The 21562-nt window shown below is 54.4% G+C and overlaps 1 protein-coding gene across 17 annotated transcripts in view; it reads left to right on the top strand.

Moving 5' to 3' along the window:
• The window catches only part of COL13A1 (collagen type XIII alpha 1 chain), a 279468-nt gene that overhangs the window by 187502 nt on the left and 70404 nt on the right, over nt 1-21562 (top strand). For 15 of the 17 annotated variants that reach the window (XR_005016755.1, XR_005016754.1, XR_005016752.1 and 12 more), the window contains 5 exons: nt 6442-6449; nt 11856-11882; nt 14527-14562; nt 17436-17462; nt 19979-20029. Coding sequence is in view for 4 of the 17 variants with exons in the window: in XM_036827814.1 (XP_036683709.1) it covers nt 6442-6449; nt 11856-11882; nt 14527-14562; nt 17436-17462; nt 19979-20029 (149 nt within the window). In the remaining 13 variants the exon portion in view is untranslated. The remainder of the gene's footprint in view (nt 1-6441; nt 6450-11855; nt 11883-14526; nt 14563-17435; nt 17463-19978; nt 20030-21562) is intronic. The other 2 variants (XR_005016748.1, XR_005016751.1) reach the window with 2 other exon arrangements.

Here is a 21562-nt window from a genome sequence, read left to right as displayed (position 1 = left end):
GGCGTTGCTCTCTGTCCCTGGACAGAGCCCCCTCGGCCAGGTCCCCACGCCCGGTCTCCTCCCTGTCTGTGGCCTCCTGCCAGCCAGCAGCCCTCATGGCCACTTCCTTGAGCCTCGGGGCTGCTTTCCCAGTCACAGGGCATGCGGGAGTCTCGGGTGGTGGGAACTGCAGTCGTTGGACTGGGGTGTCCCCTCCCTCAGCGTCCTCAGCTGTGGCCTTCCTCTTTGCCTGCGCAGACTGACCCCCCAGAGCCATCTTCAGGAGGGTTCCTGGCCCCAGACACTTAACCCTCACCCATTCCCAGCTAGGCCTGGGATTGGCTTCCCCAGAGACATGGGGCTGTGTGAAGAGTGGGTGGAGACTAGAATAAAATCGAGGTTCTGTAGGAAGGAGGAAGGGAGAGTGGGTGGTGGGAAGACGAGAGAGCCTGCTACCCAGACACCCGCTCCACATCCAGAAGTGCAGGGCAGGGCACCTGCGCCTCCCCCATCCCACTGCCTCCGCGGTGAAGGGAGGGGTTCACTAAGGGCAGGGGGCTCCAAGAGCACCTGGAGCTGGCCCAAGACCCCAGCAGGTGAGAAGGCAACTTCCATGGTGTCTGCAGGAAGGTGACCATTCGAGTTGCCCTCTGGTGGCTCCAGATGTGGCAGCAGTAGGTCATCGGGGACCTCCTGGGGCCAGGACATGAACTAAACTGGAGGGGGTCTTGCTGGCTCCTGTCCCTTTTGTGCTCACACCTCCCCAGTCTCTCTGCCAGTCTTGACAACTGGATGGGGACAGGCGGAGAGGGCTGCAATTAACGCTAGTTCCTACCCCTGGCATAAGCTACAGCTGGGGGGTCCAGGATACCCAACCTCTCCACCCCTGTTGCCCCCCCAAGCCTAACCCAGTCCTCCCTGATAAGTCAGAAAATGACCCTCGTGCTTTGCCTACTTGTTTCCCTGTGTCTCACCACCCAGACGGCTCTAGTTCCAAGATGACTAATAGATTTCACCTCATGTGCCAGCTTGTGCTGATTGATAGTGGCCATGTTGGAAAAAATTGTGAAGTCTCGTCAAGGCACATTGTGGGAAGACTAGCTGTGATCGATTAGCGGTGTCTGCCACGACTGCAAGAGTAGAAAGTGTGGTGTGTGTGATTTTAGCTGCTGCCCACTCGTCTCAGGACCTGTTATTCTCCATCAGCCTGAGCTGGAAAGGTCTGGGGATGTCTTATGGCTGACATCATCATGGGACAGATCAGAGTCTCAGTGTGCTGGAAAATGGTTAACAGTTGGCTTTTGGGGTCGGGGTGAGGCTGCCTTGTAGCTTTTGTGAATTTCTGTGGTGTGAATACTCCCACCGTGGTTGATTTCTAGCTGCCAGTGTGAACACAGAGTTGGGAAGAGATGATCATGATCGGCCCTCACAAGACACCATTTGAGTACTTGTATATTTTTTCTAAGAACTATAAAGCCTGCCACCCCTCAAAGCTCTGCCAGTGGTGGGCTGTTCCAGGAAGGGCACTGGACTAGAATTCAGGAACCCTTACCAGCTGTGAACCATAGGTGAGTTACATCCCTTCTGAGCCTCAGTTTCTTCATCTGTAGAATGGGAGCTGGATTGTGGTGAACCTCAATACGAGGAAGCATTGGTCACATAGCATGATGTGTGAGACATGCTCCCGTGGCACCGAATCCAGATGCTCTGCCCAGAGGTCTGCCGTGACCCCCTGTAAAGCCAGTATCCCCTCCATGGGACTGCATGGGAGAAGGACTTCCTGTTCTCTTTGATGTGAGCCTCAAAGGGCAGAGGCTGCCTCAGATCTCATTCAGTTTCCCTTAACAGGCCGTCGTGCTTGTCCCTGACAAATTTCTCTCGATGGTTTTTGAGCTACTCGCGTTTCCCTCCTTCACCGCTCCTCGAGGCAGAGTTTGCCCCCTTATTTCACCTACGTGTGTGCCTCCTTCCAGCACGGGGGCCCCATGGCCCTGGGAGGCTGTGCCAGGCTGCTTGCACGCCACGGTAGTGGCAGGCCTGGGTTCAGCTACCCGCTGAGGCACATATGAGCTCCACGAACACATACTTAAACTCCCTGGGCGTCGGCTTTTCCATCTGTAGAATAATAATAGTCGCTACTTCACTGGTTTGTTGGGCGGTACATAAAGTTGTTTGCATAGTGTCAGGCACGGAATAGTTGCTCAATAAATGAATTATTATTTGTCCCAACAAGGTCTTGAGTGGAGGCAGAACAGGCCAACCTATAGAAGAAGATCCCCAAAGTTGGCAAACCATGGGTGGAGTGCGGCCAGGGCCTCATCCTAGGGGTACAGGCAGGACTACAGGCACAGGGGGAGTCCAGAGACAGGCCTGCTCCTGTCAGTCCACGCAAGATTCCTCACTCTCGGCACTATTGACATTTGGGGCCAGATAATGCTTTGTTGTAGGAAGCTGCCTGTGCACTGCAGGATGTCTAGCAGTACCCCTGGCCTCTACCCACTAGGGACCAGAAGCAGCCTCCCAGTTGTAACGATCAAAAATGTCTCCAGATATTGCCAGCTGTTCCCTGAGGGGCAAAATCGACCCTGGTTGAGAACCCATGATCCCCCAGACAGAGTGCGACAGGCACTGTTGTTAGTCACCCAGGTCCTAGGAGAGCCAGGGTTACAGAGCATCTGTCCTGGCAGGATGGGTGGGTCGGCACGTGGCAGAGCCAAGTGGCAGGTGGTCAGCTGCAGGCAGCCTGGCAGCAGGCACCAGGCGGCGTAGGTTGGGGCTAAGACCCCAGCTGCTGGGAGCCCAGCAGTCAAGCAGGGTCAGTTCACGCCTCATATGACGTAGAACCTGGGCACACTCTGTGGTTCTCTGCTTCTCTGTCCAGGACCAGGACTGGATCCAAGGTCTGGACGGGGCAGAGCCTTCTGTACGGGGGTTGGGGAGGGTGGTAAGAGGGGAAGGGAGAGGAGGGGCCCCACCCAGCCTGATGACCTTGATGACCTCCAGTCTGGAGAGCACAGGCTTCCGGCTAAGAGAGACCAGGTTCAAACCCGTGCTCTGTTGCATGGAAATTAAACCTACAAAAAATAACAGATGCTGCCATTTAAGACAGGGAGACCACCTTAGGCAGGTTGCTTAACCTCTAAGCCTCACGTTCTTCATTTGTGAAATGAGGATAATGCCAACCTCATGTGGTTGTTATAAGGATTGCATGTGCTGTTATAATGACTATATTTAGCATTATGTCTGGCACGTCATAGGCACTCAGTAGATGTTGTTGATTGAGTGAGTGGGTGAGTCCTCACACAGCAAACCTTTCTCCCTTAAATCCTTTTGTTCGTTTTAGTTCTCTTCTCTGGAATTTCTCCAGTTCTCTGACATAGGAAACTGTTGATTTCTCAACGGGAGGAAATGAGTTACTCATCTCTGTATCACTAGAGCATCAGGCCTGGTAGATATTAGGTGCTTAAAAATGAAGTTTTCCTTCCTCAGAGGGCAATGACTGTGCCTTATTCATCTTTATAGAGCCATAGACCAGCACAGCGACTGACACACAGCAGGCATTCATTAAATGTTTGCTGAATGAATAAATGAACATACTAAAAATGGTTCAAAGAAAGGTGTGACATAGAACACTAGCTGGGATTCTTTATTGGAGTCCATCCCTACATGTCCCTTTAGGAGGAACATGACTGTCTTACTTGGAGGAGGTCAGCCAATCCTTGGGAAGGGCAGCAGGGGCCTCACTGAGGTGGTAGGTGAGAGGATCAAATGCACAGGCCATGAGAGACAGTGTGGTTTGTTAGGAAGACCCCTGGATGGGGAGTTAGGAGACCTGGGTTCTGGTCCCATCCCTGCCACCCATCTATGCAGTGACCCTGCATGGTCACTACCTTCCTTGGGCTTCTGTTTCCCCATCCATTCAATGGGCGCTTGGTCATGCCTTGGGGTGACTCTATCTTTTGGTGCTTGGCCAGGGTGACCAGTCAGTTAATAGCCATGTTACTGAGCGTGGCCAAGTGACCCACAATGGAGACCAACCGGTGACATCAAAGCACTACTGATTTCACAATCGTCTCCCCAGCCACCTTAGAGCTGCTGGGCTTTGAACACAGCACTAGCTGAAGCCTCTGCTCTGAAATCCAGAGGTCTGATGAAAGCTGTTTGGGGCAGGGCAGTAGTTAGATTTCCCAAGGCGCCTAAAGATTGTCCAGGGGGACCCTTGAGGATTATCATTAACAGGGGAAAAAAATGTTAGTGATAGAAAAAGTCTTTTTTGATAATTCCTCTATCCCTCTCCCCCTTCCTAAGGTACAGAATCAACTAACAAACAGGGGCTTTTCACATCCTGAAGTCTGTGTAAGTGACAGGTAGGGGAACACTAGCCTGGAAGAGCTTGACAGAGCCAAATTCCTTTGCATCGGAAAAAGGGGCCCGTAAAAGAGAGATGAGAGGGTTGGGTCCAGAGAGAGGAGCCAGAGGCTGAACACAGCGGGCATCCAGGGGAGAGGATTGGAGAGGGACCAGGTCTGTGGGCGATTTGGAGATGAGGTGAGCTGCTTTCTGAGTGAGAGGCACGGAGAGAGGCAGTGGGATGAAGAGTCAGGAGCTCTGCTGGTTACTGGCGGCTTGTCCCTGGGGGAGACGCTCAGCCTGTCTGTGCCTCAGTTTCCTCATCTACAACGTAGGCATAACAGAATCTACTCTGGAGTGGAAAACACTTAGAATTGTGCCCGGCATGTAGTAAGGACCACAGAAGTGTGTGCAGTGGTGGTGATGGGGATATAAAAAAAAACCTTGAAATCGCCAGTAGAATTTACATCACTTGGGAGGACCCAGCAAACTGTCCTTCAGGGACTAGGCTGAGAGCCAAGTCTCACGGTAGCTGCCCGGCAACACCTGGTGATACCTGTGCGGCCGAGGCTGCTAACAGCGGGCCGGGCCATCACCAGGGCTCTGCTGTGTCACCGGGGACACCCCACCTCCACCACCACCAAGAATCTGTGCACTGGGAGCCCGGCGGGTGCAGGACATCTGCTCTCCATGTGGCTAAACTGTCCCCAAATTGCCGCGGGCTGAACTTTGTCACCAGTCTGTTTCTCACGAGGACACTTTCCCCCACCAAGAGGCACGGACCTTCCAGCTGGGCTGGCCCCTCTGGCAAGTGCACTTGGGGGATATTTTCAGATTCTGGGTGACATTCCCCTGCCCCTCAGCCTAATAGGTCCCAGATGTCCCCTCCTCCCTCAACCTCCCTCCCTCTCGCTGTTCTGAAACCTCACTGCCGGCCCGCCTGGGGCCTCCTCGCCCAGGCATTACACCCCTTGACTCTTTTCTTTTTTTTTTAATTTAAACATTTTGTTCCCCCTTAACATGACGGCTTGACAGAGGCCAGCATGAAAGAGGCTGTTTCCTCCTGGAAGGGGACCAGGATGGAGAAACAGGCAGATGAAGGCAGAGAAGGAAGCTGGCTTTGGGAACGTGAGGAGCAAGGGGAAACATAAGCAGTCTTTATTGGCTGAGCATAAAAGAAGCGCCGGGAGTAGCAGCTGTCTTAACGTGGCCAGGTCACCAGGGGCTGGGCAGACACACCAGGCCCAGCTGGGAATCCCACGGGCCCTGGGGCTTTGGTGACTCATGTTTGCAGAAATGCCTTTCTGTTTGCTATCTTTCGGCTGCTGCTTTTTCTCTCCCTTACCTCCCCACCCATCCTCCTGCCCCTTTTGCTGAACATTTGAATTTGTAATTCTCGGCTGTCCGTAATGAGATAGGGCTCTTGCTGAGGCCTGTGGGAGGGAGGAGGGAGAGTGGCCACAAGGAGGAGGAAAGAAAGGAGAGAGCCTGGAGGGAGGGTAGGGCCAGGGCACAGAGGCGGGCGGTGAGAAAGAGGGAGTGGGCAGTGGACCCAGGAGGGCAGAAAGCCTGACTCAGAGCTTAACAGAAACCAGGACAGGCCCGATAGACATCAGGTGGGGAACCCAGTGAAAAACCTCCTTTGGCCCCTGCTGTTCCTGCCTGTTTTCTGTTGCATTTCGTGTGAGCATGGAGAGACAACGGGCATGCTGATAATCACAGCCTCCAGGTTCTGTAACACTCTGACCCTTGGCAAAAAGCCTTGATGCCCAGCGCCCTGTGTTCGACAAAGCCACCATGTGCCCCAGCTAGGGCGGGTCCCAGGGAGCCCGTTTTGTGGGGTCGGAAGCTGAGATGTGGAAAGGACAGTTCGGGAAGTTAGGGCCCCAGCCTGGCTGCACCTGGGGCCCAGACCTCTGGATTTCTCATCCAGTGATAAAAATACAGAGATGAAATAAAGGGGGAAGAGATTATATTGGTGACAGTGGGCCAGGAAAATACAAACTTCGAAGACCAGATGGAAACCCCTCAGCTGAAGAATTCTGGGAAGCTGCTTCTGAGCAGCCCTTATGGCAGTGACACTGACCCTGGCATTTTCTCTCTCTCTTTCAGGACCTCCTGTAAGTACTCCCTGGAAGCCTGGTCTCACGCATCTGAAAGGCCTTGCTCCCTGCTGGTAACCGGGCCCTGGGTGGGGGGATTGAGCCCCCTACACCCTCCACTGAAGACTGCAGGGTCCCTCCAGAAGGTTGACACGGCCGTCATTTTGCTTTCCACCCACCTCTGCAGCCTCCAGGGTCAGACCATAGTTGTGCCCCGGGCAGAACACGTCCCAGTTGCAATCTGAAAGGCTGGTTTGCCCCATTGTTAGCCTGCTCCTTTGTCCCCCAAAGAGGCAAGTGGAGTCAAAGAAGCTCCGGGTATTAGAAAGAAGAAAGAGATCATCTCTGGTCAGGTCTGGTCCTTGAAAGTCCCCTGCCCTTTCAGTAAACAGGTCGGTGAGCGGCTCTAAGTGTGGACTGCTCCTGAGGACGCAGTGTCCGCACCGCTGAGTGGGCAGCTCCATCTGGCCAAATCACTTCGGGCAGGTGGTGGTTGGTGGTGGTGGCAGGGGTTTTATGTAAGAGAATGATGTCAGCGGGTTAGATTGGGAAACAACACAAATTAGAGGCAGCCTGTCGGGCTCCTTCCCCTGGCATCACCCTAAAGCCAGAGGCAGGGCGGGGGAGCTGAGCCATTTCCAGAGAACCTGAGAAGAGCCCGAGGAGACCGTCTCCCCGAAGTAATGGATCCAGAGAACAGGGGCATGTCTTCTGAGGACAGCATTCGATATCCCAACAAAAGGCCCAGAGGTCGCTGGGGGAGCTGGGTATTGGAGTTGAAAGGGCCGAGCCCTCCACATCAGATCTTTCTCAAGGATACTGAAAGCAGCCCTATCATCCCTTCCTCGGAGAAGTCATTTCCATAGCTGTTCTCTTGATCTGAACCAACAAGAACAGCCGCCTAAGTTGTAATAAGACCATGATGTTCCATTCCATCGGTGTCCTGAAAGGCACATTGAACCCGGGCTGACGATCCCGCCCAGCTCGCTCACTGCTCAGTTACAGAGAGAGAGGAAAATCCTGTCATTCCCTGAAAAGAGGAGGGATGATTTATCATGCATGTTTTGGATGTCAGATCTCAATTCCTGTCATCCATCTTCCAAAATAAACTCTGCCATAGGAAACTTCGACAGACCACCTGCTGGAAATGGGCTGCTTTTCCCCTTCTTTGTGACAAAGCCAAAAAGAGTCCTCACCTCCCCCCATTCCAGGGACCTCCCCCATACACCTCGTTCCCACAGCCAGGCTGCGGGGCTAACCCAAGTCAGCTCTGGGTCCCTGCCTGACTTGAGGGCTGCCCTCACCAGGAATGCAGCATCCTGAGAGCTTCTGCTGGCCTCACCCCACAACCTTCCCCAGCCAGGGAGGGTGCTGTCACTGCTGGCGGCTCTGCAGTGCAGAGCAGAGCAGATTGGGGGTGGGGGGGGGTGGGATATGAGCATCTCCTCACAATCCCTGCCCGCCCAGCCACCACTCCCATGGACTGAGGGAGACGAGCCCAGGTAGCTTCCCTGAATTCTCAGCCTGACGCAGAAGAGTCCTGAGTCTTCACCCAACTCTGGCTGAAACCGCAAGGCAGGATGAGGAAGAAATTGGAAGCTGGCCGGGGTGGAAATCACCCCCTAGCCCGTTCTCTCTGCTTCCCGCAAAGGAAGAATGCCGCCAGCCAGAGGCAGGGAGAGGGAGATGGCAGCTGGTCACAATGCCTGTCTGCCACCCTCTGGGTGTTTTTTCAGCGGCACCTCTGGGGTGACACTGGTTACTGTGGTCAGTGCCTAGATAACACAACCGTGGAGGATAGATTTAAGTAGCAGCAGGAATCATCTGAGCGGTGGGGCCCACCTCTACCCCACAGCTCCTGTCCATGGCAGACATTGCTAATCAATTAAGAGGCTTTTTTTTTTTTTTTTTTTTTTTTTAAACAATTGGTTTTTTGGTTTATTTTATTTTATTTATTTATTTATTTATTTATTTATGGCTGTGTTGGGTCTTCGTTTCTGTGCGAGGGCTTTCTCTAGTCACGGCAAGTGGGAGCCACTCTTCATCGCGGTGCGCGGGCCTCTCACTATCGCGGCCTCTCTTGTTGCGGAGCACAGGCTTCAGACGCGCAGGCTCAGTAATTGTGGCTCACGGGCCTAGTTGTTCCGCGGCATGTGGGATCTTCCCAGACCAGGGCTCGAACCCGTGTCCCCTGCATTGGCAGGCAAATTCTCAACCACTGCGCCACCAGGGAAGCCCAAGAGGCTTCTTAACAGAATGCTTTACTCAGTCACTACCAATCCACTGGAGTCCGCACTCAAGCTGACAGTTGCTGGCCATCCCTGCACTAGATTTAAGAGAGAATTTCTTAATTACAGGAATTGTGAGACTGAAGCAGATGACCAAGGGAAGTATTCATGTCTCTTTCTCTGAAGGAATATAAGGAAATGTATGATGTCCAGCTGCCAGCCCTGGTTGAAAATGATCCTTGCTGAAATACTAGCTAACACTTACTATGTGTTAGGAGCTCTTGTGCTTTTATGGAAGCAGTGTAATTAAGTGATTACAAGCATGGACTCTGGAGGCAAGCCGCCTGGGTCCGAATCCTGGCTCTGCCACTTCTAGCTGTGTGACCTTGGACAAATTACTTTACCTCTCTGTGCCTCAGTTTCCTCATCTATAAAATGGGAATAGTAATAGTACCTGCCTCATCCAGGTGTTGTAAGGAATATATATAATTGTATGTATGTATATGTATATATGTGTATATGTATATATGTTATGCATACATATATATGTGTGTATGTACGTATATTTTTTTCCATTTAGAATGTATTAACTCATTTAAATTCTAAAAACAGAAGACTTCCCTAGATGATCCCCAAAGATTCTGACAAGTCTTCAATTTTCAGGAAGAAATTATTATTCTTTGTATTTTTATAAATTAATTTACTATTTCATTTTATTTCTACCCCACCTTATTCCAAGAAACATTTCGGGGTGATTTACAAACTAGATAAGGAAACAGTGGAGGGGAGTGTGGAGAGCAGAGGCAAGAAAACAAGGAGAATCCAGAGCTGATGACACCACAACATCCTGTGCAGATGAGCCACAGATGCAGCTTTGAGCTTCTTGGTGGTCAGAGCAAAGAGGGAAGCAGAGCTGTTACAAGAGTCAGGGGGCAGTAAGGTGGGAGCACCGCTGGCTGTTGGGTGAAGCATAGCTTTCCCTGGTGCTGAGACCCTAGAGAAGTTCCTCCTGTGTACAGGTGATGTCGGTGTTCAGTACACAGGAGCAATGGGGAAACTGCCCCTCTGTCCCTATCGGGGTTAGACCCCCTGTGTGAGGTTGGGAACTCCCCACAGGCCCGTCTGCCTCCTGGGACGGGAGGGAGGTGGCGGCCCCTTGTTGGCCCACTCCCTGATAGCATTTAGAAATGACAGGAAGGGGTATTGGCTCAGTGCTACAGCTCTGGTTTGAGGAGGACATTGGGTGCCCCAGCTGTCTTTGCGGAGCTGGGAAAGAAGGGGCTGAGTCCCCAGGTTCGTGGTACCTGCCCTCAGTTTCATTCATTCACAAACATGAATTAAGGAGCTACTAAGAGCTCAGCACTCCTTAAGGCACTGGGGACACATCCGTGAACAAAACAGAAAGTGCCCTGCCTGCCTTGGGAGCTTACGTTTTAGTGCCTGGGGGCAAAGCAGAGTGAGAGGGTGGGCACGGGCTCTGTGCCCACGGGGCCGCTAACCAGCATCCCCCGAGCTTGGTTCTCTGTGGGGGCATCCCTCCACCCCCCGCCCCCGCCTCTGGGATGTCCTCAGGAGCAAGGGACCGGGCGGGTGGGGTGGTGCTAGGGGCATTACTCCTGGTGCTGCCTGCGTTGCCTCAGCAGCCCTGAGGCAGATGGACTTGTCTCTGGGTGGGCACCCTGAGACCCACTCCTGGCGCCACTGTGGGTGTATGGGAAGAGCAGGACGTCTGGAAGGAGAGAAACTCACCTGATGGCAGAGCCTCTGGAGGGAGAGACCGGGGGCCAGCTCCACGCACCTCCCGGCCAGTCCTCTTCTTTTCTAATGATCGCAGCATTCAGCGCTTGCTCCATGCCGGCCCCTGTGCTGAGTGCTCTACACAAATTATCTCGTTCAGTCCCAAGAGGTAGATATGATTGTTCTCCCATTTACAAGATGAGGAAACCGAGATACAGGGAGGCCAAGCGACTTGCCCAAAGTCACCGACTAGTAAGTGACAGCCAGGCAGGCTGACTCCAGAGCCCTGCTCTTAACTAAAGCCTGCTTCTTTCTCCCTTACCAAGACCGCATCTCTCCTGACCCCAGGCCCTGGCCGTGCCGGGGGGGTGCTCAGCTCCAGAAGCTGTCTGCAGGTGGTCCTCCCACTCTGCATGGTGCCCCATGACACCTCACCAGGCAGCTCCTAGAGCAGTTTCTCCGCCACCCTCTTGTATCAGATCCCTCTGGAAGTTGGGGGCCAGAGTGAAAAACACATGACTTTCTCGGAAGTTGCTTTGTTCCTGAGCCCCCTCCTGTGCATATTACTATGTGAATATCTATTATGATCAACATTTTTTTGAATGTTTTCCTCTTTTCAGTGGGATTTCAGATCCATCATATGGAGTCTTTAGTCTATACCCAGAACTGTGCTAGGCAGGAGTCCTAGGGTTATAAAAAAGAGTTTGAGAAAGACATGGCTGTGGTCAGTGAAGACAGACTCCTGGAGCCACACAGGGTGGGCTCCAGCCTCCCACTTCACTGCCAGCGCCAGCTCATTGTAGAGAGGGTGGCCTGAAGCTAGTTAGAGGCGTTAAAGGAGGGAAGTCCCACTGCCCCCTTCACCATCCCAATAGAGGGGAAGAGGCCCCCTAGAGAGGCCCACACCCTTCCCACCTCCTGCTGCATGGTCATGGTCCATCGGCTCAGATGGGGCAGGCCCAGCAGAAGTGTCCCAGGCAGACCGGCTCCATCAGAGCTGGCATCTGGCTTCCCCTGTGTTGTAGGACAGGGAAGACCAAGCTCCAGCCCCTTGGGCCCTTTCCCAGGCCAGGACCAGCACACATGAGTGGGGGGCACTGAGGCACAGAGGCTCAGAGACAGGGGACATGCCGGTGAGTCTAGAGCCCTGATGATCCTTGAGGAACAGAGACATGAAGGGACATTCTTGTCTTTCTGTTCCCTGCACCTGCCCTGAGCCTGGCACGGAGGAAACCGCTGCTAACTGCTTTTCTGAATGAATGAATGAATGAATGAATGAGTGAGTGGATGCATGCTAGAACTGAAAGGAAGCTTAGTGATTATGGCCCTCTCTTCATTTTGTTCATAAAATAACAGAGGCTCATAGAGCACAAGTGACTCCAAGGTCACCCAGCTGGTTGGGCTGTGTGGAACAATACCCGGAGCTTCCTAAACTTCACTCTTTCCCCCTTTATTTCAGGGTCCTGCTGGAAGACCCGGCCTTCCGGTAAGTAGCTGTCATTTCTTTTTTCCTTTGCGTCTCTCTCACGGGCTCTTTCTCAATCCAAGGACAGGAGAGGTTGTGTGGCTGCTTTACCTCCAGGTGTGTCTGGGTGGGAGGCCTCTCTCCAGCGTCTCTAACCTACAGCTGAGGGTGAAGCTCCTTGGCACCTTTCCTGGGGCCCAGGCAGGCAAATGACTGCAAGCAGGCCCATCCAGGGCCGCACCTGACTTCCGTACTGGTGGCCCTATAATGGGGGGCTGGATGGGGAGGCAGTCCCCTGACTTACTGGGTGTCCTCCTTACTGGTATGCACCAGCTCAGTTGAAGGCCACTGTCCCTGCTTTGTCCTATGTCCTCTGGTAAGAGTAGACTCAAAAACTTTGTTTTCCCCCCTGTTACCATTTCTGAGTGCTAGAGAGGCTGGGTCAAGTAACCACGGGGACTCTGGGACAAAAGTATCAATAGTACTAATAGCCATGTCTCACTGAGACCTTCATAGGTGCCAGGCACTCTCCTAATCCCTCTTTATACATTTGACTGATGAAATGGGTAGTATTATGCCCATTTTATAGATGAGGAAACAGAGAGAGGTAAAACAGCTTGTCCGATGGTCCAAGCTTCAGTTGTAGACCTGTTTGAGGTCCCGTGTCACCACACACCATCCCATACTGCTGTTTCCTGCGGTCCGTACTCGACATTTGAGGACCATCTTTAAGGTCTTCAAAGGCATTGCCCTGTGGGGTGTAGCCTGGGGCATAGATGCATTGAGTACCGGATACCGTGGGCCCTTGGATGGGTAGTGGCTCAGGCGAGATGCTGTAGCCAGCCAGAGGGCCTAGGTGGGCGTGGGGGGGGGAGCCAGGGCTGGCACCAGGCTGCCCTCTCTCCCGGCACTGAAGGCCACACCCACTGGATTCCAGAGCCTCTGTGCATCCCTCTTTATCCCAGTTACTCCTCTTTTAGACATGAATTATACTGTAACCTCTTGACTAAACCAGCAGCTTCTAGAATTCATGTCCAGCAGTGACTTTTTTAATGAAATGCATGTGGGCGAATGTTTGGCGCTTGAAAATGAAAACTCTCCCAGCAAGTACGAGCCCTGGAGCAAAGGAGGACGGGGGACTCTGTCCCATGAAATCCAAGGAGGGGGAAAAAATCAGATGACTGGGAGAATGTGGGCAGACTTTGTTTTTTTCTGACAATGTCCACCTTTAAAAAGCATTTGGGGGCAATTCTCAGAGCAGGGGCTGCCGCACAGAGTTTCCAGCCTCTGGCCATTCCATGCCAGTCCCTAACCCGAGCATTTTATGGCCAGGACTGCAAAGAACATTAGTTTTAAAAAAGAAATGAAAAGAGACCAAAACACACATCCTGCAATATCATTCAGAAGCCCAAGAGTGAGTGGGTTGTTGGGATGTCAGAGCCGACGACCAGCAGGCCTGTCGTCCTCAGCAGGAAGGGTCGCAGTCCTGCTCGTGCTTCCGAGCAAAGGGACCTGGGAGTGACCCACAAAAAGATTTGCTGATGCTGGTCTCTTGTGAAATACGAAAGTGTGAAGTACACACGTGCTTATAAAAATCACTTGCCTGTGGCCGTACTGGGCTCACTACCTGTAGATGCAGTTTACACAGCACCCACCAGGTGCCAGGCACCTGGAGTTAGCGTTCCAGAACCATTGTCTCTTGGCATCCTCCCAGCAGTCCCGGGAGAGAGATCCAGATGTTCAGGGAGGTTCAAGAAACAGATCCATGTGTATAACCATCGCTGCAACCCTGCCACTCTTTCCCAAAGTCTGAACGCTTGACTAAAGACACCTTCAGTCTTGACAGTGTACATGTAACAGGAGCCTAATTCAGAGCTGGTTGCTATTCCCTGGTGGGTCCACATACATCTTGGGATGCAAACCATCCCTCGGGGCGTTTTGCCTAAGTGAGGTCAGCAGACACAGAATCACCCCAGAAATGCCCAACCTTCAGGGGAACCCACAAACCCAGCTCGCTCCTGCCGGGAAAAACACCGTCTGATTTTCAGCCCCTGTTGTTTTCCAGCCTTCCAGGCCCCTGGCAAACCCCAAGCCCCACCCCAGATTTTATGAGTCTGCACATATATGATTGCAAAAAAATATTCTCTACCAAAAGAGGGAGGAACAAAACTTAATAAGCAGATTTCCAGAGTGAGAAGATGTAACCCCTGGCTGCAAAACAAAGCAGTTTCCTCTCAGCAGCTGCAACTCCTGTTGCGGCTGAATCCACAGGGCGCACTATTGGCGCGGGACAGGGGGTGGGGGCTGGGCGTGGTGGTGACGAGGGGCAGGACTCTGTTGGTGGCCTTCACAGACAGAGGGCCTGGGGAGGAGCTGGGGGACGTGGGCGCCGCTCCCCAGCTCCAGCAGAGGTAGACCAAGGGAAGTGATTCACCCATCTGTCACACGGGAGCTGCCACTCACCCTGCTCCGTGCCTTCAAGTTCTGCGTGACGAGGATGCGACCAGACAGTCTGGGGGACTGAAAGGGGCGGGTTCACCCACATGACGCCTGGGAATCATCCCGAGTGCCCACGCAAACCAGGTCTTGGGTGTGTAGCTAGCCATGGAGTCCTTCACGTGCTGGCCTGGCTCCAGTCACATCTATATGTTTCTGCCTCCGTCAGGGGGACAAAGGTGCCATTGGGATGCCTGGACGTGTGGTGAGTTGGAGCATCTGTGCCTGTTTGGGTGGCCATTGCTTGCTTCCCCGTGCTGGCCTGTCCTGCAGACCATGGCAAGGCGTTGCCTACCCCACCCCAAGGAGGGGTCGGACCTCTCCCTTCCCCCACCCAAGTCTGCTTCAAGGAGGAGGGAAAAGTTTTATTCCAATCCTTCCGATCTTGCAATATGGCTTTACTCTCCAGAGAACTGCCATGGCAAAGGAAAAATTCAAAAATGGCATGAATAAAGCTCATCGCCAATCACTACTGAGGACTCCCACCCACTCCACTCCCTGACCTCCCGAGGCTGGCAGCTCACCCCCAGATTTATAGCTGCTCCTGCAACCATCCCCCGGCAAGAGCAGCGAAAGATGGCAAGAAATGCAAACTGAAAATGCTCTACAGAAACTGCAGTGGAGCCAGCTTCCGGAGTCATCTTCCCTAGACAGAGGCTAGTGATGCAGAAAGGGCTTGCTTCCAGGCAGGGCCTCCAAATCCTCAGCAGGAGGCTGGGGGTTAAAACATTCATCGTTTCCTGCTGAAAACAATAAGATGATGAAAGGTAATATTTGATAGGGAGCTTGTATCTCAGAAATGGGAAGGTTAGTGCTAGGCTTTAAGTTCCCAGCACCAGGGACCTGCTGGCAGGAATGGGCAGCACCTGGTGGCAGCCTAAGGCAATGCTTGCCACACGCTGGCCTCGCCAGCCCCCAGCCTAGTCTAGGATGTGGCCCGAGCTGCTCTCCCTGTCTGACCTCTAACTCCCCACGAGCCGCCAGCCTCAACCTCCAGCCTGGCTCCCGGTGCCCCAACTTACCCTGTGCCATCCTTCCGTGTCACTCACATGCTTTGCCTGGTAACCTCACCTCCTGGGCCGGGTTGGCCTTAGGCCTGGGTATGGCATCCTGTGTGAGTCTGCTGACCTGGTGCGAACTCAGTGCTCAGAGAAAAGGCACCAAATCATAGCTAACACTTGAAAGTGCTGCCTGTGTGCTTGGCATTGTGCTAAGGGCCTTCCACACATCAGCTGATTCGGTCCTCACGAGACCTGCATGAGGTGGGCCCAGTTTCTACCCCATTGTTCAGATGAGAAAACTGAGGCTCAGATGTTAAGTGTCTGTCCCAAGGTCACAGGTCTAGGAAGTGGCTGATCAGGGACTTTAATCCAGGCAGTCTGACTCCAGACCTGTGCTCTTGACCCTGATAATGGAACTCACCCTGCCCAGGCCCCCCCACTGGCATCACAGCTCTAAGGAGGGTCTGATCCTTAGGAAGAAGCCACAGTCCTAGACCTAGGACCTGGGACATTTCAGAGGTTCAGCACAAGTGTTCATGTCACAGAGCTTTGAGCTCCCCAGGGCTACCCAAGAACTGTCTGTCAAGACATGCAGGCTGGGAACCCTGGGCCACCCCCGCCTGCAACTGTCCAACCACGTCCCAGATCACAGCACCGTGCAATTCCTGCCTGACCCTGTCTCTAGGCTTCAGTTCTCTAACTCCAAACCCTGAGTCCCCCAGGCTATCACTGGGTTCTTCCCTGTGTAGATTAGGGAGACCACATTCAGCCGCCTTTCTCAGGGGCTAGCTGTGGGTGGGCCTGGGCCAGGCACGTTCTTCACCGTATCCCTCCGAGATCCCGTTTATCAATGAGCATGTTGAGACTCAGTTTGCCCTGGATTGGGGTAGAATTGGGTCTTGTACCCAAGACACCAAAGTCCTTGCTCCTGACAGGTAAGCTTCAGGAGTCTCTACCCGGCCTGCAGCTGCCAGCCTGCAGGGAAGCCTGCAAAGTGCAAAGCAATCCCTCCAGGCCTGCCCCCTCCTGCCCTCCTTCTTGGGCCCTGTGGATGTGTCTCCCCCCGCCCCAAGTTCCACCTGAGCCTCCGGTGGAGCAGGAAGGAGAGCCACAGGAGGTCTCCCCATTTCCTTCTACACAAAGCTATTTTCAAACCACTTTGGTGCTTTCATGCTGCTTGTGCTATTTTAAATGTGACAATGGGCCCATTTGGCTGCCCAGTAGGGGTCCTGGCATGGACCCCCTGAAAAGAACTGGGGTGGCCAGTGGGTGTGAAATGCCTGAGTTGTTGCCATGATCCACCAGAGGTGGCTCCACGGGCTGCCACGAATGAGGGTGGGTTGGGGCCGTCTATCCACTGGTCACTGTGCGCACAGGGGTCCTTGGCTGTGACCCACTTTCCTCTGCATCCCGGCCACATCCTCCATCCCCCAGATGTGTGTGTCCTTCTATCTGTCTTCCCGTGTCCCTCCTCGCATCTTGCCTGGCCACCCCTAACGACTCCTGTCGCATCTATTGGCAGTTTTGTGCTTGGTATTCGGTTGGACCTTCAGAACAACTAGACTCCACCTCACCACACAGTCCTTGGGAAAGTCTCTCCCGTGGCCACCCCCTCCTCAAATGACCCCGGCAGCTGGGGCCACGGCTCCTGAGGCGATTTTCTGACCTGGGTGTGTTCTCCTTTCTCTCTGTCTCTCTCTGTCTGTCACACACACACCCACCCACACACACACCCACACCCACACCCACACACACCCACACACACACACACACACACACACACAGCTGGCAAGGGGGCCTTGTAAGGCCCCTGCCACTGTTTCCTTCTTAGTTATCTGGCTGGGGCTGGCGCTCAGGCTGAGACACCAGCCGTCCACGTGCTGTGCTCGTTGGACTCGGGACCTGTCATGTGTCAGCATCTGTGTTTTGTTTTGTCTCTTATTTCACGGTGACTTCCTGTGTTGGGTCGTTGTGCCATTAACACGAATTCTTGTGTATGTGCCTCTCTCTCATCCTTTCTTTTTTCTCTCCCTCCCTGTCTCTTCCCTGCACCCCATGTTGCATGTGGCCGCCACAGGGAGGAAAGGGCCAACCAGGCGAGAAGGTGAGTCCACACTTTCCCCTCCGCACTGGCACCCCAGCCTCTGCCTCCACCTCCTGGACTCTTGGGGGGGCTTCCAGAGGCCCCCATGCCCTCTTCCTGGCACACAGGCCCCAGCAGAGCATGCCAGCCCGGCCTACTCTGCCCTCGCAGCCTCTCACGGCCCAGTTTCCTAACAGCTTCCACACCATCGGGCAGGAGTCTTGGGATTCCTGGACTAAGGTCCCAGCTTCCCTGGCTGAGGGGGTCTCCCCTGCCCACAGAGGCTGCACGTGGCCTCTTCGCACTGATTTCAGCCTTAGGCAGTCACCCTTCCCAGAGGCAAGGAGAGCAGCAACTGCTGTTTTGTGTAGCTGGTTCTAGCCCCTCCCTAGCCCTCCACTGGTCCCTCAGACTTAGACACTCTAAGTGTCTAAGAGAGTCCCCAGGGAAACGCCCAGACAGACTCCCGAGGTTATAGAGTGGAGTCTCCCAGGAAGCTAGAAACCCAGGAGACAGTCCTGGAGCATCAGCCCGGGTGGGTTCTGAGGCTTTATAACCAGCTCGCTCTACAGATGAGGCCCAGAGAGCGGGTGGGGCTCGCCTGAGATCCCACAGCCATAGTGATGATTGGGGGCCAAAAGCAGACCTCCTGATACCCAGCTCTGTATTTCCTTGCCTGGACATTGCAGCATGTATTTCTGCAATAGTCTCCGTCTCCAAAATAACAATGACAACAGTAACAATAGCAACTACCATGTATTAAGCATAAACTGTGTCAGGCGCAGTTTGAAGTGTTTTGCTCTGTTCTCCCAAGTAACACTGATATAGCCCTTCCAGGGAGGCTTTAGTAGTCTCATTTACATGAGAGGGAACTGAAGCACAGAGAGGCAAGGTCACATACTCAAAGTCACACAGCAGAAAGTGAGAGAGCTGGCGAGGAGCCCCATGGTGTCTGACTCCAAGGCTGGGGTCCCTAACCACTGTGCTATGCTGTCCTCCAAATGAAATGAAGACCCTCACAGGGGGGGGGCTAAACCACCCAGGAGAAAGATGGGGGACACAATCACTGTATAAGGACAATAGCAGACAATTGCTAGCCCCTTCGCAGACCAGGTGTTCTTTTAAGCACTTTACACCATTATCTCATGAGATTTTCACATCCACCCTATGAGACAGGTGCTATTATCCCTGCGGTACAGATAAGGAAACTGAGGCAGAGAGAAGTTAAGTAGCCCAAGGTCGGCTGTCAGGGAGCAGAGCCGAGCTTCAAACCCAGGTGTTCTGGCTCCTAACCATCACACTACACCGCCTTGTATAAAAATCCTTGTGTAATTACAATGGCATAAACAGTTACTAATTTGAAATCACTCCTCACCTGCGTGTGAGGCATGACATTTTACAAATGCATTTCCGTCCTTTGCCCTGTAAGCGCAGCAGAGCCGCTCTCAGCATCCCTTCACAGAGGAGGTATGTGGGCTCAGAGAGGTTCCATGATGGCAGAGCAAGACCTGGAAGTGAGGCCTGGGTGTCTCCTCTGCCAGGAGGGGTGGACTCCTGGTGGGAAGCAGCATCCTGCCCTCCTCCAGCCGGGCACAGTCTGGATCCTTCTGCCAGAGCATCACCTCTCACCCCCACCTGTGTTCCATACACCCTTCATCCTTCTCCTGTCACCCTTCCCCAGCCCCCAGCAGAAACACACACACACACACACACATACACACACACACACACACAGAGGTGTATCTAGGCAGCTGGACCACATGGTACTTTGAGCCCCCAGCCCAGCATCCACCATCCTCTCTACGTTGAAAACTCTGCCCCAGACTTAACCTCTCTGTGTCACTCTCACCCCAGGACTAGGAGCCAAGGCAGCTCCAACCTTCAGGCTCAGGGCTGCTGGGCCCACACAGCAAGTGTGTGTCTTCTCCCCACCCTCTCTTTACAGCAGCTCCGGCCCGGGTTGGGCTGCTGTTCAGCAGTTACAGGGTGTGAAGCCGTGTGGCCATTTGGGGCTGGGGAAGAAGACCTCAGGGGGTGTGAAACTTGGCTGGGGCTGGGGCAGGTTGGGGACATCCTGAGCGGGGCCCTGTGGGCATGCCTCTGGGGCCTGAGCAGCCATGGCTGAGCTGAGGCCTCTCTCCCTCCCTCCCCCTGCCCCCTCCCTGTGCCCCCTCTTGCCCATCACTGCACTGAATCCTCTTCTCCCGCTTCCCGGCCTGGGGTCCCACCGCCCTCTTTCCCCGGTCCCCACATCACGTGCTCTTGCTCACGTCTCTTCTCTCTTCGTTCCTCCTGCTTCCCCACTGCCCTTCTCAATCCTTCTCGAATGTTCCGTCCATTCCCTTTTCATCTCCTCTCCTCTGGGTCCCTCATCTTCCTCCATATCCTCTGCCCCGCTTTGTCCTCTGGCGTCTGGCTCTTGGGGCCCACCCTCACCCGCTCCGCCTTCCCCACCTGCCAGCTGCTCCCTTCTACTCTTCCCCTCCCACCCCTGTCCCCCTCCCTCTCCCCCTCCTCCCTCTTTCTCTCCCCCACAGGGCGCCCCAGGAGATGCCGGGATGTCCATCATCGGTCCCCGCGGCCCCCCTGTAAGTGGCTTTTGCCCTTCCTTGGGGTGGAGGGATGGGTGAGTTAGTGAGGAGGCCTGTGGGGGGACAGCGTGGGTCCTGGCCACGCCTCTGGGTGTGACGGCCGCCACGGGGGACGCGGTCCGCTGGGCCAGGCCTCAGTGCTGCTGTTGATGTTAAAGCAGGCGGCCTGACGAAACCTACCTCAGTTACAGCCTCTCGGGAGGGTTCACAAGGCCCTAGCCTCTAGCCGTGAAACGACAGCAGCTGTGAGGCGGCCTGCTGTTCACAGGCAGAGGGAGAAAGTGCTGGCTCCTCTCCCGGGAGGGCGGTGGTGGCCGCGCTCCAGCTCTCCCGGGGACACGTTCCAGAAGCCCAGGAAGCAGTTACCCCAGAGCCCAGGTCTCCTGAGCCAAGCACCCACCCCTGCTCTTGCCAGAGCCCAACCCGCCTCTCGCCCTCAAAGGCCCTGTTTCTGTGCTCAGTGCTGGGCCCCAATCCCCTCCACCCAGTGGCTGGGGGCTTGGGAAAAGCAGAGAGCCTTCCCCTCAGATATGCTTCCTTAGGGACCAAAAGGGGGGCGTGGGCGATGCTGCGGGAAGATAGTGTGACTATGGGAAGGAGGAATGGCTGTTTTTCTCAAAGAGCGCCCGACCCAAGGGACTTCGATAAAATCGCCAAATGTCGGGGTGGAAAGGACCTCAAGGATGGTCTAACACAGCCTTCTCAGAAGGGGAAACTGAGGCCTGGGGAGAGGAAGGGGCTTGGCCAGGGTCCCACACATAGAGGCCGAAGCAGCGTTAGAACCCAGGACCCCGGGCGCCCAGAGCTCCCCCCACAGCAACAGGCTGCAGTCTCCATGCTCTGCTGTGCTCTCTTCCTGACCTGCCGTGCATGGTTGAGGGGGGTGGGGACACAGAGGCCTAGCCTCATGCTCCCAGAGCCTAGCCCAATGGGTGATGCAGCCCCCCTACCCATTCCCCTGCCTTCAATGGGAAGCAGGAGGCTCTTACCCACTGACTAGGGAGAGGAGAGGGGTCAGAGAGCAAATTGCTAAGCTACGTCCAAGGCCCTGACTGCTATGCAGCCAGGAAGGGGCTATGGTGAGAGCTGGGAGCAGAGAGGGAGAGCCGAGAAGGTCAGAGAGGGAGGGTAGCCGAAGGATGGAGCTGGGGAGCAGGGCTGGTGGGCAGGTCGGGGGCCTGGGCTGGAGGCAGGGCTTGAAGGGTCCTGGGCTGCGTGGACAGGCCTTCCCTGCAAGGTTTCTACCAGCTCAGACCACGCGACAGTGCTGAGGGCTGACACTTTGCACTTACTCTGTGGCGGGCAGTATCCTAAGACCTTTACACATAGTAGCTCACTTAATCCTCACGAGAACTCCACAGGTAGGTACTATTAGCACCTGCATTTTATAGATGAGAAAAGCAGGGCACAGAGAGGCTGAGTGACTTGCCGAAGGTCATACATGAGAGTGTGGCCATGGTGCTGGGATTTGACACTCAGCCCGGGCCGTGTGCTCAGAGTCTACACTCTGACCCCTGCTGCTACCCAGCC

This window comes from Balaenoptera musculus, chromosome 16 (assembly GCF_009873245.2).
Source record: "Balaenoptera musculus isolate JJ_BM4_2016_0621 chromosome 16, mBalMus1.pri.v3, whole genome shotgun sequence".
Classification (NCBI taxonomy): Eukaryota; Metazoa; Chordata; class Mammalia; order Artiodactyla; family Balaenopteridae; genus Balaenoptera; species Balaenoptera musculus.
The sequence above is the reverse complement of the archived record's forward strand: the minus strand, read 5'-3'. Positions and strand labels throughout refer to the sequence as shown.